The sequence below is a fragment of the Charadrius vociferus genome, unplaced genomic scaffold (assembly GCF_000708025.1).
Source record: "Charadrius vociferus isolate BGI_N301 unplaced genomic scaffold, ASM70802v2 scaffold372, whole genome shotgun sequence".
Classification (NCBI taxonomy): domain Eukaryota; kingdom Metazoa; phylum Chordata; class Aves; order Charadriiformes; family Charadriidae; genus Charadrius; species Charadrius vociferus.
This window is the reverse complement of record NW_009647036.1, coordinates 59,867-78,542: the sequence shown is the minus strand read 5'-3', so window position 1 is coordinate 78,542 and position 18,676 is coordinate 59,867. Positions and strand designations below refer to the sequence as shown.

Sequence of the window (18,676 nt, the reverse complement as noted above, 5' to 3'; positions counted from 1 at the left end):
GTCTTCCTGAGCCCCACCATTACACTTCACTTCTCTGTCTACGGACCATCTGACGATATTCTGTCTTGAGCTCTGCTCATCAGATCGGATTGGCTTCGCAATCTGTAATCCATCGGCTGCATGCAAAAAATTGTTTTTCTCCCTGAAAAGCTTTGTTTTTCTGACTTTTCTCCCACTTCCATCCTGTACCCTGCAGGAAGAGCTAATTGAAGAGCCAGGCAGCCCTCGGCTTCCCATCTTCAAATGCAGAGCTCCCTTTTATGGCTCTTCAGAACCGAAGAGCCTGCTAAGGAAAGGGCACCATAAGTAAAATTTAGAACAAAAGGCAGCAATAGTCGATTGTCCAATAACTGGATGTAATGTCTTGGGGGTACACCTCATGTCTCCTGACTTAATAACGTAGAATTCAGATGTCCTACACGCTCATCTGGGCTTCCTCTGTAGTTAGTATAAAGACAGTTAGTATATGTAGTTAGTATATGGGCACCCAGAGGATGAGTCATCCCATCGAAGGCAGATGTCTAAGATAAGCGGGAAGAATCAAACACCAGTGCCTATCCCTATCAATTAACTATAAAGGGAGCTTACCTGATTAGTTTAAATTAGCCATGTAAAGGTGAGCTGTTTGAAGATAAATGGAATGATTTGCACTGTAAATGTCTAGCTCCTGTATCACATTATTACTTGCCAGTTAACAGAAAGATCTTAGATGCTCAGATACAGTTTCTGTAATAGGAGAGAGGGACAAGGACTAGCAAAAACAGATGAAGAAAGGTTTACAGAAGGACACAGAAAGAGGATAGACATGAAGATCTCTTTAAAAATTCCCTTTTGACCAGTTGGTCAGGATAGGATAGGAGAGGTTAGGGATGTGTCTTAGTTTACACTGGTAAGTGTTGGAGAATCAGTAAAAGAGATTATACTATAGATAGATAAACAGTAATATATGACCAGAACTAGATAAAATTCACCCAGAATTTCTAAAGGCAGTCAACCATAAAATAGCTAAAATTACACACTGTGGTGGATAACCTCTTCTTTAGAATGACCATAGCACCAGAGGACAGGACCATGGCAAATATGATGGCAGTTTTCAACACACAGTCTGGAGGGACCTTGAAGAACGTTAGCCCTGTAAGTCCAACCTCCCTACAGGTGAAATTAGTAGAAACTATATTAAAACAAATTATGAACATACAGCCACGCACGTTGTACTGGGGGAGAGTCAGCAGGATCCCTGTAAAAGCAAGTCATGTCTCAAAACTCCGAGTTCTTTGATGTCAGCAATCATGTCAGTTATGGGCATCCAGCTGCTACAGATGAAAGTTTGACCACTGAAGACCTTTTTGGAAGGTCTCCCACCAAAATGTCTTAAAGAAACTAAGCTGCCATGGCATAAGAGGGATGATCTCCTTTCATAAATGAGTAATTCATTAAAAGGTGAGAAATGGGGTAAGAGTAAATGGTTAGTTGTCAGTGGAGGTCACCAATGGAAGTCATAAGTCCAGCAGATCTGTACTCATAAGTAGCCCTTCAAAGGAGCAAGTAGTGAGGTGCCAGCATTTGCTGATGATGCTGAATTATTAAGACTAATAAAGATGGGGCCTGCTGCCAGGAACAGCCAAAGGGCTTCACAGGACTTAGTGACACAGAGTCAAAATTGAAGATTTAATGTAAATAAATCCAAGGTGAAGCACGCGGCGGGGGGGGGTGGGGTGGGGTGGGGTGACTCCTGACTTCATGTAGAAAATGATGGGAGTCTGAGCTCACCATTATTCTGGAAGAAGAATTTGGTCTTATAACCCTACAGTTATAAAATAGCCGGTTCCGTGCTCGGCGCAAGTACAAAAAGCAAATTGGATGCCAGGAATTCTTAGAAAAGGAACAGGCAACAAAACGGTGAATTTGAGTTCACCTGAATGTTGTGTGTAGTTTTGGAGTCCCATAATCTGTAAAAGGATATAGCAGAACTCAAAAAGCTTTAGGAAGGGCAGCCGGGATGATTAAAGGCATGAAACAGCTTTAGTGAAAGGAATGACTAAATAGACTAGAGCTCCTCACCCTATAGAGGAGGCAACTGAGATAGAGATCTATTAAAGAGTGGTCAGGAGAAGGAGCACGGCAAATGACTGCTCACTGCTTCTTCTCATACAAAAACCAGAGGTCATCAAGTGAAGCTAACACGTGGCCGTTTCAAAATACAGTGATTCTTCACATAACGTGTAATTAAAATGTGAAGCTCCTTACCGCAGGATGTTGTGGATGATAAAATCCTACATGAGTTGAAAGGCGAGGTTCGGGGAAGAGAAATTCACTGAGGAATACCAACGTGGAAACCACCTCTGGCTCAGCAAAGCCCCGAACCGCAAATTGGTGGAGACGAGGAGACTGCTTAGGGCAGTATCGCCGTATTCTTTCCGAGGCGGCTAACTCGTGGCAAGGTTTTGGGTTAGACGTACCTTCGGTCTGAGCAAATGGTCGTTCTCACGTTTTATGTTCTTGCACGCCATGCTGTGCAGGAAAAAAAAAAAAGCGTACAATACTCATTGGTTTTCCATTTGCTCCCTCCCAAACGGGCCAAAAGTCGTATGATCGAAGTTCTAGAGGGTTTCTTGTCTGGCTATGTTTGCTGTAACGGAGTTCTTAGGTGCGAGAATTTCATGGGCATTACCACTGCATTATTTTGTTACAAAGAAATAATATCGGCTATTGACAAACCTAGATAGAAAAAGTAAATAGACCGTAATGGACATGTAACTCAACAATTGGTTCAAAATTTGGCCCTGCACCGTGACTTTGTAATTAGATACGTATCTTTTGGCAGCCAGCTTTAGAAAATATTGAGCTAATATATTTTCTCCAGGAAATCTTAGCGCTAAAAAACCACATCTTATCCAATGTCAGGCGTGAGGGAGAATTGGCCCTGCCCCTCATGGAAAGTCAAGGAGGGAAAGGGCCTCTTCATCTTAGCTTTAATACGGAATTTCCATCTGCTGCGGTTTGAAAATGGGGAGATATCGCACATATACAATGGGGATTTATTCTGGAGGCGGCAACTCATCCCTAACCATGGTGATGATACTGGGCCTCTGTTATAGAGCTGTCTTTAGCGTGTAGACATGCTGATATGTTTGCTCAATAAAATCCAGCTTTCGCGACGTACTGTTAAGTTTACATGATCACCAGAGTGAGAGGGATAAAGCTGGAAAAGAAGAAAAGCAGAGGCGAATTAATGCAATAAAGGCTAGGATTTAACAGACAGGGTTGAGTAAAATAAATGTGAAACAACAGGTGTCACTGCCTCTTATCAGCATTTTTAATTACCATCTGGTTTTAGCCCAGAGTACTTTGGAAGAGTATGCTGGAGTGCGTCTGTATTTAAAGATAAAGATAGACTGTTGAGAAGTTACTAATAGTAAGAGGTTGGGGGAACGGAGTGGTTTGGGGGCCGGGGAGGGGAGGGATTGGGGGGGGGAAGGCTGTGTTGGTTGGGTGGGTGTTAGTTGCAGCTTAGAGAAACCTGAAGGAAAGCCGCTCTGATAAAATTGCGAGGTAGGGAAATATTGCTATGGCAACAAAATACATTCTCGCGAAGGAAAATGGGTATGAAAAAGGAAATACGGAGTGTGGGAAATTCAAAGGAAGTACACGTTACAAGAAGGGAAAAGGCTGAGTCTGGTTTAAAAAGACATCAACCGTCATAGTTCCATCTTCTATAATAATAATAATTTATAATAGTAATAAATTCCCGTTCCCCAGACTTTTATAGCACCTAATATTGACAATCTCAGAGCGCTCGACGGACATGAGAGAATTAATGCTACAGAACAGGAAAATGTTTGCTATTGCTCCCAACAAGTCATCCTCCTCAGTGGCTAACCCTGACTGACCAACACCACCTGGGAAATGTGCGATGTAAATGTTCATAGAATCCAGATCTGTTAACTGATATTTCTCTGGTTTAGACATAAGGCAGCTCTATAGTTTTAAACGAGTGCTATTTTATAGTTAATTGGGCGACGGTCAACAAATAAACGATGTAGCTTTTTTGTATAGTTAAAGCTACTTCTTTTTCTAGACTATTTCGTACATCTAGACCGTTTCTTACTAAATATGTATTGTAAAAGTTTAAATGGTGCCTTCTTACTAAACTACATTCAAAAATTAACTTGGTTCATTTGAAAATTTGACTCAAAAAATGCCCGGACAGCTTTTCTTTGAACGTAGAAAGTCCGTTCTGAGAAGCAGCACCTATGTTTAACGCAAAGTCATCTGAACTGTTTCACAGAAGAACACCTTTAGGTTTCCTAGAGCAGAATATCATCCTAAAAGATAGGAATCACATGGTGGGATATTATGTTTTGTTTTGGGTTGGGAACGTCTTCAAGATTCACAGCCAGTTACAGCCCTCAAGGGCTTTTTCTGGCCAGGGAGTCATGCTGTCTGGCTCCCCTTATTAGCTTTCTCTTTCCTCCTGTTTTTTTAATTTGGTTGGTTGGTTTGTTTTCTTACTTCATACCAGAAGGTACCCTTTGATGTGAAGGGCATTCAGTTCTACGCCCAATGATCTGTAAAGTTATAGGTGGACTTCCTTTAGTTCAGAGATGCGGAATTTGATGGTGGTGTTCAAGTAGCAGAGATTTTGGGTGGCTTGAGATATTTGTGCCCATTTCTAATTTTCTCATGGTTATTCACTCGCTTTTACTTGAAACCTATTCGTGTATGACCTTTGGAAGGTTCCAGAAGGCTTTTCTTTTTAAACAAGTCACTCAGGCCCCAAATCCAGCCCTCCACTTAACATGCCCATATTTAGGGCCCATAGAAAATTACAGGTCGTAAACCTATACATTAATGCTTTGCTAAATTGGGGCCTGAAGGGATGTATAGATTATACCTGGACAACCTTTAGAGCTTCTGCATGTAAAGTACAATTCAGAAGATTATCCCCTTGACTCACATACATAGAGACCTGGTGGCTGTTTCTCCATTAGCCTTTGGTGTGTTCTGCGGCGTTTTCGCGTCGTCAGGATGAGAGCGTCTTAGAAGGCGACAAGGTTGTGGACCCCCCCTCTCCGGGAGGTTCGTGTGTCCTGTTCAAAAGAGCTCGTAATCTAAAGAACTAGTAGCATCATAGCACGAGGTTGGCAAAATCCTACCACCAGCATCCCAGAGGTTCTAACGTACCGATGCATCCATTGATTCTTCCATCAACTAATCAAGAGGACTCTTCACTGCTCACGGAATAGTTTCTTTAAAAAAAAAACAGCAGTCGTGGTTGACATTTCTGATGGCGATACGTGAAACTTTCGGTGTGCCATTGCGCTTATGTGGGTGTCGAAATAGCCTAGCTGCAGTAAACTGAGAGCCAGCAATTAACTGATCTTTACCAAAGGAGATCAGTGGTATCGGGGATAGTCTATTTCCCGGACAGTTCATTATCCAAATAAATAATAAGAGATTATGAATTAAATTCAAAAATTTTGAGATTGAGTCCCCCAAATGATGAAGTTCTGAAACACAAACTTACAGTTTGGGGAGAGAGGGAAAGGCGGGTTCTTTGGAGGGTTCCTCGTCTTCGGCTGCATTCAGTGGTCTGATTTTCTCTGCAACTGTCTTATTTAAAAGAGGGTGTCCCGCTGAACTCATTAGGGTAAAACGGTATCAGGTTTTGGTTGACTTTTGTTTAAAGTGTTTTGGGTTTGGTTTTTTTTCAATGAAATTTAAGATCTTGATGTATTTATTCCGCTCCAAGAACTCCAAGTAAAGTGCCAGTATTTCAGCATTCGCTATAAAATGCAGGCTCTAAGTCTTTGACTAATACTATATTTTATATATGGAAGGTCACATAGCAATCTAAGTCTTCAGAATTCACTGAAATTTTACTTAAAAATATTTCCTTGAAGGTCAATAAAATTCCAGGGTTGCTATTTTAAGGATGCGCTGAAGTTATATACCTGACTTCAGTACACATCAATATCTTTTCATGTGAAATATATAAAACCTTAAGCCCTGGACCGAGTTGGGTTTTTTTTTAAACGGGCTCTGAAGCCGTATTCTGAAATCCAGCTACATGTCTAAATCAGTGGGGTTATGTTCAACAGTTGGTTGAAAACCAATCTGTCTCCGTTTAAATCAACCACTTAGCAACCTAGCCACACTTTACATTCTTTAACCTGATAATCTCTAATTATTCTGGCTCAGAATTCCATTGAAATGGGGTGCAGAGTCGTTTTACAGACGTCGTTCTTTATTTTAATATTGTCTAATTTAAAAGGAAAATATTTCTGATAATAACAACTTTTTTTTTTGAGGGGAGAAAAAAAAAAAAGCATGAAAACCATTTCTGTTCCAAAAATTGCTGATATGAGAACTTATGGGAAACGGCTCCTTTTATGAATAATTATTATTATTGTGTTTAAGAAATGGGCAAGATGCCTAGAAATTGAATGAAAGAATGAGCTATTAAATTGAAATATTAAATGAAATAACTGAATTTAAAGCGATCATGTAAACCCTGCAGTAAATGTTGGGAGCTGTAGCTGATTGAACATATTTTCATCGTCTGTTTTGTATGCTTAAATACAATTGCTTGATGTAAGTAAACACTTGATTGATATTCTGAATACTTTAAAATCTGCATATGCATCACAGAATACCGAACAATTAAAACTTAATTTCAGCGTAGTTTGATTACATGTAAATTATTTCAATATTCATTTTTTGCCTGTTCTGTTTGCGCAGTGCATATTTTAAATATTCACTTTTTGCATGCGTATCGCCCTTGATTGGACTGTGAGATGAGGCGGACTCTGCAATTTCTTCCATGAAAAAGGATTGCCTTATAAATATTATTTGTGCCACAGCTCTTCCCCTGCAGATTATTTTCTAAATGTTGTGTACCCTTATTGAAGACAAGGAAAAAAAAAAAAAAAACAACCAAAAAAAACCCCCAAACTGCTGCAGCCCTCCTTTATCAGCCCGGCACAAGGAATATGCTTACATGGTCGATGGGCATGTCTAAGAAGGCTTGTTGGTTGTAACTAGTCCCTAAAGAAATGTTTCCATCTTTTCTGCACTATATTTCTCTCTTGCTTGCATGAGCTCTCGCTCTCTTCCCTTCCTCCTCACTCTACATGATTTATTTTTTTTTTTTCCTGGTTCCTGGACTTTTTCTGAGATGTTTTAATATTACGGATAACTATTACAAATATTTTTAAGTTGACCATTTTCAGCGCATTCAATTCAGGTGTTGCGGAATACAGATGGCAAAATTCTGCCTTGTTGGTATATTTGCAGAACCTCTCATAAAAACTGAAGAGACTTCTTCAGGACCCAATCCGGGCACATGATTTTGATCTTTAAAATCACCTTCTTTCTGAACATCCAGTGGGAGGAAACCCTGGGTGTTTGATTCTCTTGGGTGGTGCAAACCAACAACAGCCTCTCTGAAGTTAATAGATATTTTTATTTTTTAATTTCTTATCTATTTTATTTTAAAATGAAATGCTTTCCTGACATCTTGTCAGTTAAGTCACATTCTTAAAATAGAAGCAGGCGGCAGGTCCGGATTCTTCTCTGCCTCGACCATTTTTGCCCCACGTGGCCCTTGTCGTATCATTCACCTTTGTCTCCTTGTCCGTACAAGAGACGTACTCATAACCATCTTTTTTAAATTTTTGCAGGATACATAGAAAGGTTGTGTAAGTGCATATAATAACAGTATTATTTTATTATATGAGAATTTGAACTTCATGTTGTACATGCTGAACAGCTCACAGGGAAAGGTTTTCCTGTCTGTCCTCCAGAGTTAATCGCAATTTGAGAGTTTTCATCTTGAAGGTCATATTTCTGTTGGCTGTCGCTTTGACCAAACAAGTGGCTGAACTTCATGGTTTGCAGGCAGATTTCCTTATCTCTCTTTTTCAAGAGACATATAAGCCTTGATTGCTGGAGTTATTGTGAAGCGAGCAATAAGGAACAAGGGGAAGGAGGGGTGGGAAGACGCTCACTTCAAGACCGGTACCCTGTAAATGCCATTTTCGAAAGCAAATATTGTACCTTGTAATTGTAGCACAAGAACAAAAGGGAGGGTGTTTTGCTTGGGTGGGGTTTTTTTTGGTTTTTTTTTTGCTTGTTTGTTTGAGGAGCTGATAAACTCTAAGTGAAGTGTGTTAGCAATAGCAAGAGGTCTTCCCATGATACAAACCGGCATTATTAGCTTGAGGTCTCTCTCTTGTTGTTCCTGTAGAATAAAAACAGAATAAAACCAGCACAACTTCCACGCCAAAGCGACTCAAAATAACAAGTACCTTCTAGCAAAGCTAGTTCGAAAAAACCTGGCCATTCTTGACTGATTTAATACTGTTTGCCTAAGTAATGCAAACTTGTTACTTTTGTTTGAAACCTCCACCTTATTTTAAAGCAGTTCCATTTATAATAATTTAGGAAGTATCTGTGATTGTTATTTCCAGTTCTCTTGGGTTCTGAAGAGCATTTCTTGGATAGTCTTTTTTTTTCCCCCCTTTTTTTTCCCCCTCAGTACAGATCTGAAAATAATGAGCTCACAGCTTTAAGAATAGGGGCCATAACGAGATTGATGTGTGTTGATTAAAGGGGAAAAAAAACTTGAAATATTTGTGGAACAGTAAAGAACTGACGGCTTTAAGGCCATGACTCCCTTTTGCAGGTCCATCAAATGAAAAAGTTATTTTACATTTTTGCCGTGGCTAAAGCAAATGTCATTCAAATAGCCTGTAGAGTTATAACTTTGGAAAAACAAAATAATGATGCAGACAGTCTTTTTAGCGAGTCGTATAGCCAGTTTCTGTTCGGTTTCCAATTTCCCTTCTAAGTACTAAGAATGTATACTTAATCCATAATTGAAAAGAAAAATGTGCCGGAAAAAAAGATATACATGATAGCTATTCAAGGTACACATATTTTAACGTGTACTTATTTGTCTTAATTAAAGCGTCGCTTTAGAAGCAGCATTACAACACAATGTATTTTAATGACAAATCCTTCGTAGAAAGCACATTGAAAAGCTTCCGATACGTAGATGTGCATGATAAAAACGGTGGTGCGCTGCCTCTTGCCCGGTGATCAAGAGGTTAACCTTAATTCCTCTCTTCCCCTCCCTTAAACAAGTTGGGTGAGGAGGGCTGCAAATTAGCGCTTGGAAGACACAGCAGGGAGATTAGCTTTAGGGAGGAGAGGACTCCCCGCTCCAGCTCTTAGGAACCTCACCTGGAGAGCGCATTTCCTTCGCTACTTAAGCTAACGTATTATGCCTTCTTGTCACGAATTATTATTCCTTGAGGAAAAGTCCTCGCCGGCTCTGTCTTGCAGTCTGCTGACTCATTCCGCGTGTGCGGTAGAAGAGGAGACAGCAATAAGACTGTAGCAAGAGGGAGGCAGAAAACAGCTTCGGCTTTGGCCAGAAACAGGAGTCCCCAGTACGGTACGTCGTGGCCCACATGGGGGCCTACAAGAAAGCTGGAGAGGGACTTTTTACAAGGGCACGTACTGATAGGACGAGGCGAGATGGCTTTAAACTGAAAGAGGGGAGATTTAGATTAGGTATCAGGAAGAAATATTTCCCTGTGAGGGTGGTGAGCCCCTGGCGCAGGTTGCCCTGAGAAGCTGTGGCTGCCCCATCCCTGGAGGTGTTCAAGGCCAGGTTGGACGGGGCTTGGAGCAACCTGGGCTGGTGGGAGGTGTCCCTGCCCAGGGCAGGGGGGTTGGAACCAGGTGATCTTCAAGGTCCCTTCCAACCTAAACCATTCTGGGATTCTGTGATATGGGACTCCTTCACCCACCAAGGGGAAGGATTCCCATGTTTCCGCTGTGCTCACACTGGCCTGAGGAACAGCTACAGCATTGCCCGGTGCTTCCTAAGATACCCTCAAGGTACAGAACATGGCATCCCTATGATGCTGTTGGACAACATTCATTGGGCAAGCACAACGGACAACTTTCACACACTGACAAATCACAATGGTGCTTTTTCGCCACTGGGGCAAAGAAGTCATCTCCTTCCCAAAATTTGAGCATCTACACCTGATCTATTATGGAAGTGGCTGACAGGTGAAAAGGGGGAAACTTTAACAGTAATGGAAAAAATCCAGAAGTCATTCTGTGTGGAATCAATCTTTTACTTCACAGCTGAAATAAAATTGGGGTATTTTGTTGGTTTGCATACCTAAAACTAATCACCCTATCTATTTTTGGAGGTATTTTTAAAGAGTTTAAAACACGCAGCAGAAGAAAAGGCGTACAAATAGATTCAGTTTCTCACAGTGCAGAGCGATTGTCACATCGTGGTTGTCTACATCTAGTGTAAGGGAGGCGTTAGCCCAATGCAGAATTTCCCGTTGTGATTAGTGTTTGCCAGCGCAGTGCTGCATATATTCTCAGGAAGCTTCTGATGGATGGCTTGGTTCCTCCTGCTTCTGTGGAATTCCCATGAAAGAGGGGTATATGCAGCCTTCCGCAGTATCTCCGTCCCATGTAGGTATCCGCTGTAATTGCGGGGAGATGGTGTATGGTCTCTGGGTAGGAAGAAGGTGGCAGTCTGTGCGATTATGGAAGGAAGAAGCTGTTGTTCAGCAAGCCCTCAGCCCACCAAAGTAATGGTCTCAACATGCCACGATACAGCCCTCCTGGGTTAATGGGTAAAGGTCAAGTTCCACATCCACGCTGCTTCCTTCCTACTCTACTGTGTCTCTCGGTGACACTCAGGTGGTGCCTTCTAGAGCACATTTAGAGGTAATTTTTGCTTGTGGATTTTGCTCTTTTTCTCCTTGTTTTGCCTCATTGACGCCATCGTCTTCACCATAGGATCTTCAGAAAACCCTCGGGAGCCTGTGCTAATACTGGGCTGAGGGAGTTTGAAGGCCAAGCAGTGCCACCCCCTACCTTTTTGAGTCCCTGGGCATTCGTGACTGTTTAGCATGACTCAACTGGATTATCAGCTTCAGAGAGCTGTATTGAGGGGTCCATGAGGGCAAAACTCAATGCAAACTTCTACAAGGGCCTCTGAAGTCTTGTGAGATTTGGGTTTAGTCTTTTCCATAGTGGACTTTGAGGTTCCTACCGATGTTATTTGGGCAGACCTTTATCTGTGCTGTGGCCGGTATCTTTCAAAGGATCAATTTGTTACGATCCGCAGTACCTTCAGCTCCCTTTGGATTCAACTAGATCTGGTGGGTCTCAACACCAAATATAACACTTGCTGAAGGTTTTAAACGATGAAGATGGTTACGGGTAGTCACTGTCTTACCTCATAGTTGTGCCATCTGAGCATGAGCACGTCAGATTTCCCCAGTAAAACTTCAGCATCACTTTTGGCAAGACTTGAAGGACTCCCATCTGCCCATTAACAAAATTTGATGCAGCTCTTCGGTTGTCCTCAGCAAGTAACATGTTTCCTTTTTCTTGCAGGTATCAGAGATTTGAAAAAGCATTTCTGCTAGCTGTTGACATAGGTGCTCGGGACCTGTTCATGGTGAGTCGTTTCTGGAGACAGAGGCTGTTGTCAGGATGTTCATTTTGTAAACATGAAAATAGATCCGAGTCATTTGCGGTCTTAGAGTCATACTGAAGACGGAACTATTCTACCTAGTTTGCCCTTTGCCATCATGAAACTCATCAATAGGAACTGAGTGTCTTTGGAGTCATTGACATTTTCCCTACCCTGGCCTAAGGGCTATTCTTTATTTTCCAGGAATTAACGTATATGTTTCTGAACTTTCCCCTTCTTCATCTGTCCTGATGTGGGTGAATGTCATCTTTCACTCTAATAAGCTTATACGTTTCTAATCCGTTCCTTTAAGAAGTACAACTGCTGAGTCCCGGACACAAGAGCCGGCCGTGTCCTGGGGATCCTGAATGCTCTTAGTTTGTCTCTTAGGGTTTTGTGAAAAGTGACAAATTATGAACGCTTCCACAGGTACTTTTAAAACAACAAAGCTCAGCAGCATCAACCCAAGGGTTTTTACATTTCATGCGCTCTCTGCCCCCTCCCATTTAATTAGCTACAAAAGTAAAATTAACCAGCTCTTAAAAGGTCCTCTGTGTGAGCTCTGCAGGAGGCTCTTGTTTTATAAGATCTTGCACCACAATGTCACAGTGAGGTCAGATGGACAAAGCCAATCGTGCTTTCCTGGTCTCTCAGCATGTTGCTGCTCCACAGCTGATTTCATTGTTTTCAAAGAAACAATAGGAAAGGGGCTTGTTGAAAAAAAAAAAAAAAAAGGCCCTTTGAACGATTCGTTTGCTTGACTCTTTTGCATAATGAAGACATTCTGTTGTTTAAATTAAGCTTTGACACTAGATGTTAATATCATTTATCCCATTAAGTCACTTGCCCTGCTAGTTTGATCTTGATATTTAAATTGTATGTTAAATTACACAATTAAATCCTGCTTTTATGGGTTATGAAAATTCCCTTCTAATTATATAAAAAGTTGTGTGAACCTTTTGATGTTTTTTTCACGGCTCTAATCATCTGGCTTGTTCCATCTAATTAGAAAGATGTGAATACCGCGATAAACTTTTCTAAGTATGCATCAAAAGAATGTGATGGAAATGTCAGACTTTTAGGAAATTCATTACACATTTTATGTTTACTCTCTTCGATTTTTCCTCTTTTTAACTCAGCTTTTTCCTTTTCTCTTTTTCTTTAATGGAACTTCTTCGATACAAATTTTATACCTAATCAAGCTGAGCACTGCAGCCACGTAGAAGATTCGACCGTAACCTGTCTGCGGCAGGTTACAGCTTTTTGGCGGGGGGCTCTCCCACCGTAGAGATAATAAATTCTTCCTCGGTCATTTCAGCCGTTCTGGCAGAACAAGTGTCCCGGCATTTGGCCAGCCATCTCAAGGGCCCTCTCTCGTATGGCTGAGAGCACGTCCTACATGATCTTTTCCTCTTTCCTTCCCTCCGCTGACAGCAGGACTGAGGGGCCACCTCTGTCCCAGGGTGGGGAACACCAGTGTTGGTTCAAGACATGGGTGCAAAGCTGCTGATAAGAGGGAAGGACCATCAGTGCCTGCTCCACAAGTGGTAACATGTCCTCCTCTCAACAAAAAGGTTCTCCAGCTGTCTTCACGAGGAGTTTCAGTGTTCACTGAGAAATTAGTTCCATCCTTCCTGCTCTTCCTTGTTTTCTCTTTCCTCTCTCAACACCTACTCTCCATTTCCCATCTCACCAATGCTCTTAAACATAAATATATATTTATTTCCGCATAGTTCCTCCTGGCTTACATTATTGTGGGATCAAAACCAGTTCTATATTGTCCTCGTTCTGCTTGCATTACCTCTGAGATTCCTCACGCTTTCCCCTAAATTACGCAACAAGCAGCACACCCACCTGCCTCTTCGAATCCTCGTTTAACTCTCTCCCTTCTCTGGGCAAATGTCCTTTCGCTAACTCATCTCCTAAGTAAGGGACTAATGAACAAACTTCACAATAAGCCAACGATGGCACCGCTGCGAGACTGCTAAGGGCAGGACTCGAGAAGTTTAAAGGTGGATAGCTCATAAAAGGTATTTATTTGTGCCAGGGTAATTTCTAGGGAATTGGGCTTCATTGCACTAAATACTGTGTGAAAATTAGGTAACCCCTTCCCTGAAAGCTTACAGTCCTTCTAGGTACTAGGTATAACGATACTAGTGCTAAGCAAGGTTTGTGCGTCCTTCGCTTCTGCTTAACACAGAATAATTTGTCTATACTGTTTATATAGGTCAAAATGCAATTAATAACATACAACTTGACTTTACCTATATTTAAAGCATTTATAATTATGAGCAGTACGAGTAACTAATATATAGGTCAATTATTCGTCCTGTTGTTTTACAGACCGACCAAATCCGTTTATAAAACCGCAGGTGGCTCTAGGAGTCACGCCACCTTATTCCCAGTCAATGTAATGGGATTTCAAGAAGAAACAGTAGACTAAAGAGAGATATCTGATGACATAAGCGAAATGCACAAGAAAAAAAGAAATGTATTTATTAAAGGGGAACAGGGAAGGAACAGAAAAGGCAAGGCTAGAGAGGAGCAGATATAACAGAGGCTGAGGAGGATCCAAGAGTTGAATACCCGTCTTCTGAGACTTCTAAGGAAAAAAAAAATCTCTAAGGAGAATTTATCCTGAGCATCTTTTTTCCCTGAACAGCATTCCTGTTATTTGTTTTGAGATCGCAAAGAAGTTGGAGAGAACGCTATCTGAGGGCTGATTTCTTTCATGGAAAAAGAAAAAAAGGAAGGGAAAAAAAAAAAAAAGCTTAAAAGTTAGTCCTCTAACTATAGCGTCACTAGTGTGATGCCATAACAAGACACACCAGTCACTGCTGTGTCCCCCCGTCAGCTTTACCCCTCACGTCACGTCCAAGTCCGTCAATTATTACCGTCTCCTACAAAGTTCAATAAAAAAATGCGGCTGAAAAGGACATCATATCGGGAACAACAGCTACATTTATTGGACAGTGACTGATCCAATCTGTGACAGAAAAGATCAAGCAGTAGAAGGGTTGTTAGCTTTAAATCCTTTTGTAGTGCGCTCCAGCTCTCAGCTGCCGAAAATTCAAAAGGCCATCCCGCATACCGAAAAAAAAAAACCCAACCCAAAAAAAACGCAAGGAAAAGACACTTTAATAAAACTGTCAGATCTTGGGTGATACACTGATGAGGAAAGTGCGTGTTTCGAGGAAACGTTGGAATTTTGCCCAGAAATATCCTATAGACAAATGCGCATCAGTGTTTCAAATGACTTTGGCTCACCGAGGGCCGGCGCTGTGAGTCACAGAGACGAGGGCAGAAAGGAAGTAGTCCAAAAAGTAATCAACCTGATAAATGATAAAATGCAGCCCTTTCAGCAAACTCCCGATAAGCAGCTGGAAATTGTTTTTATTGTCACCGTTGCTTTTGAGAGGGACGTGGTCTCTGAGCTGATAAGTTCTTAGATAATTGTGTGAAAAAATCTGTAATTAATATTCAGCTAATTTAATCTTTTTTTTTTCTGTTGTTTTTTAAGGCACCCCGTAATCAAGTGTTTCTCCTTTCTCTTTTATTTATTTTTCTAGTTTTATTCTGCTCAGAGATTTGTAAATTCTCAGCAAAATCCAATTTTCCTGGCTCATTTGAATGATGAACATCTAAATTTGATCTGAGATGGTCTAATTAGCAGGTTTTAGATCTGTAATCTTTTCTTTCTCAAGCTTGTTTAGAGACAGAGATAAGAGCTACCTTTTTTTTTTTTTTTTAAGTTCATTATGACAGCAACTTCAGGAACCACGAAGAAAGCCACTTACCAGCCTACTGCTCTATCTTTATTTCTTACAAAGCCCCTGTTAGTTAACGATGGATATGTAGCATCTTTCCACTTCTTTCCTCAGAACATGGCCAAACCCAAGATCTGAACGCGATGGGTGTTTTGATGCACATCCTCTTAACTGGAAGACCTTTGTCATTTTCTGCAGTTGTTTCCATCCCCTCCCCAAGTTTATTTAAAATCGCGTCGAAGTATACAACACTTCTCTTAGTTTAAACTGCAAAAAAGACAGCCATTAAGCATAGTCAGAATATATTTTAGGTTAGCGAACACCATCTGCCTCTACATTCAAATCTCTGTGAGCTCAGACTTGTTGGAGAGCCCTTAGGTTTTCCATTGTTATCTAAATAAGCTGACAATATCTAGTGTTTAATCTTCATAGAAATCATACCTTGCTATTCAGGCCCTTTTCTCCTGACAACCACGTTAGACCTACAAAGAGAGGAAGTACAGAGTTCGCACCAAGTTCGTAACTCATTACTTTGCCCCGAGACACTCGCACGTATTTTTTTTTTTAAGTCACACCTGTGTTTGCAATGAGAAAACGTTGCCGCCTCCTGCGGACTGTTGGGATCCCACGAGTCAGTACCGGGGCATCCTGCGGAGTCTATCTCTGTTTCCCTAACATGCTCGATTTGCTTCTTATTATTGTTTTAATTCTTTTTATTATCAAATGAGAGGGTAATAAAAGCAGCGTCTTTTTCTCCTACCGCTATTACTCTCACTTTTTTCACATAGCTTCTCTTCCTAGAGTAAGGTCACTTTTCCCCGTAAGACTTTCTGTGGCGGTAAACTCACACCCAGAAGGACAATTTCACCCGAAATCTTCTGCCTTAGTGAGAATATAGTTGCTTTTATGGTATGCAGAGGTCAATGTTTCCAGCAAGTACTCCTTTTCCCTTTAAATTCCTGCATGCACAACAATAGCCAGGAATGACTTAACTCTTTGGATACCAAATGGCATCTTCAGCAAACAAGTGGGGAAAGGAAACTTTGCCAACTGTTCTTGGGTTTCTCTCACTTCATCCGTTCACGCACAGAACCATGTGGCCGTGACGCTGAAGGAGAAGGGGGTTAATTATCTCTTTATCAATGGTGAGGGATGAAACTTTTCTTCAAGGGCAGTGAGACTGTAATTTGTCAGCGGGAATATATTCTCCCACAAATTGTGCTGTGTGTAGCACAGGTGGCTTTCACCTAAAGGGTTAACACACAATAAAAAGCCTTGCAATTCAGCACAGAATGGTACGGCCCCGGCTGCAGCCTGCTGATTTTTAACCCTAGATTAAGGGCTAGATCCAGAGTATTGGCTACTGTTCACGCTAGACAACAAGGTTTTGGGAAAGCCCTTTGTGATCCAAGAGTGACTCGGGAATCGTGTCCCCTGCGTGGGTGTTCAAACCATTATTACGTCCAATATCAGCACAAAGAGGACCACCATCACCTTACTCCAAGAACAGTAAAGGGAACATGACAACCTCCAAACCAAAATGAGTCCCAAAAGAGCTTTACCCCAAAACTCATGTATTAGGTGGAAACCTTAAATAGGGGCTGTCAGCCAGAAGAGTTCCAGCACTTCAGATCTGGTTTACGCAGAGCCACCTCCTATCAACCCTCTCTTAATTCACGTTGCACCAACAGAAGTTACCTTAAAAGCAGGCGGATTGTTTCTTTCATACACTGAGTCAATAGCTTCACTTTTATCAGGGCATGATTGGTCAGTGTTTTATTCACGGCTGTATTCAACAGCACAAGTAAGATAATAAATTTGCATTGGGAGAGAATTAAACTGTAATGTTAGGTTCATCAGTTCCATCTGTGTTTGTGATCTAAATAATAAAAGAACCTCTTTCTTTCAAAATCCCTTTTGTTACTCCTATGAGATTCATTTTAGATTAATCTCTTCTTTTTTTTCTCTTTTATTTCCAAAGGACATCCATTACCTTGCACTAGATAAGGGTGAATTGGCACTAGCTGAAGTGGCAAAGAAAAAGGCTAATGACATTGATGCAGAATCAATAACTACAGGAATTGGTAAGAATTAATGGTGTTTAAAAAGCCCTTTTTGTTTTAATCAATACTTGTCCTGTACAACACCGTGTTATATTTGTAGGGGAGTTATTGTTTCGATTGCATTGTTTTCTTTGAAAGCGAGACAGTATTTTTATTCATAACTGAAGAGGGAGGCTTATAAAAATAACAGAGCTTTACCTTTCACTACCCACACGAGGATTGTGTCAATGCGATAGCTACGAAGCGAAAAAGATTTATACTGTGGCACTATAGAAAAGTTCAGGTCGTACAGGCTGAACTGAGTGCAAGAGTTAAGGGGCTGAATCTGGAAAGTATGGCAATCTCATTCACCTCTGAATATTTTCTCGTGCGCACTGTGCCAATAACTGGAGTCACATCATTAGTGCTTTGGCAGCATTCAGATGAACCATAGAATCATAGAATCATCTAGGTTGGAAGGGACCTTTAGGATCATCAAGTCCAACCATCAACCCAACACTGCCAAGTCCACCACTAAATCATGACCCTCAGCACCACAGCTACCCGTCTTTTAAATCCCTCCAGGGATGGCAACTCCACCACTTCCCTGGGCAGCCTGTGCCAGTGCTTGACAGCCCTTTCAGTGAAGAAATTCTTCCTGATATCCATCCTAAACCTCCCCTGGTGCAAGTTGAGGCCATTTCCTCTTGTCCTACCACTTGTTACTTGGGAGAAACACTTACTGACGTGAACACAGGCTCATATCCTGGCTCTAAAGTTGGGATTCTTGCAGTTCTGTAAGGAATATCAATGCAAAAATTGCAGGGTTAGACTCAAACACAGACAACTTTTCAGGCAGGGCAACTCATAACTCATTCACTTTCTCCTTGGGTTTCCTCTGAGTTGTCACGAAGAGATATATGCATATATGTAGACTGTTCTGATTTTGGGCCTGTAGCAGGAAGCAAGCAGAAGGGGTCTATGTCTAGGTAGCTGACCCCCAGCAGAGAGAAAGTAGACAAAGGGAAAAGAAAGAACACAAAGTGTTTTGCTTATTCTACTGCGTCTTTGAATATTAAGAGGAAATCGCTGAGCTTTTTGTCCTTGTCCCGTGCCAAGAAGTAGAATACGATCAAGACTCAGAGAGAGTCACAAAACCTTTGAGATCTTTGGGTAACATAGGATTCTTTTAGAACTGTACATCTAAGTGTTTACCCAGAGCATACAAACAAGTGCCGTTCAAATACATAGAAATGCAGAGAGGCGGTATGTGTGTTCGTGTGGCTGTTTCTGTATGTTGTATAAATCCATCACTTGCAAGGCTATGCAGTACAGCATCGCCTCTT

The 18,676-nt window shown here is 41.3% G+C and overlaps 1 protein-coding gene across 1 annotated transcript in view; it reads left to right on the top strand.

The window, feature by feature from the left end:
* WDPCP (WD repeat containing planar cell polarity effector) overlaps positions 1 to 18,676 on the top strand; it is a gene marked incomplete at its 5' end in the record, with an annotated part of 94,832 nt that overhangs the window by 28,842 nt on the left and 47,314 nt on the right. Inside the window, 2 exons of the mRNA XM_009895602.1 lie at positions 11,443 to 11,506; positions 17,270 to 17,372. Of these exons, the coding sequence (XP_009893904.1) occupies positions 11,443 to 11,506; positions 17,270 to 17,372 (167 nt within the window). The remainder of the gene's footprint in view (positions 1 to 11,442; positions 11,507 to 17,269; positions 17,373 to 18,676) is intronic.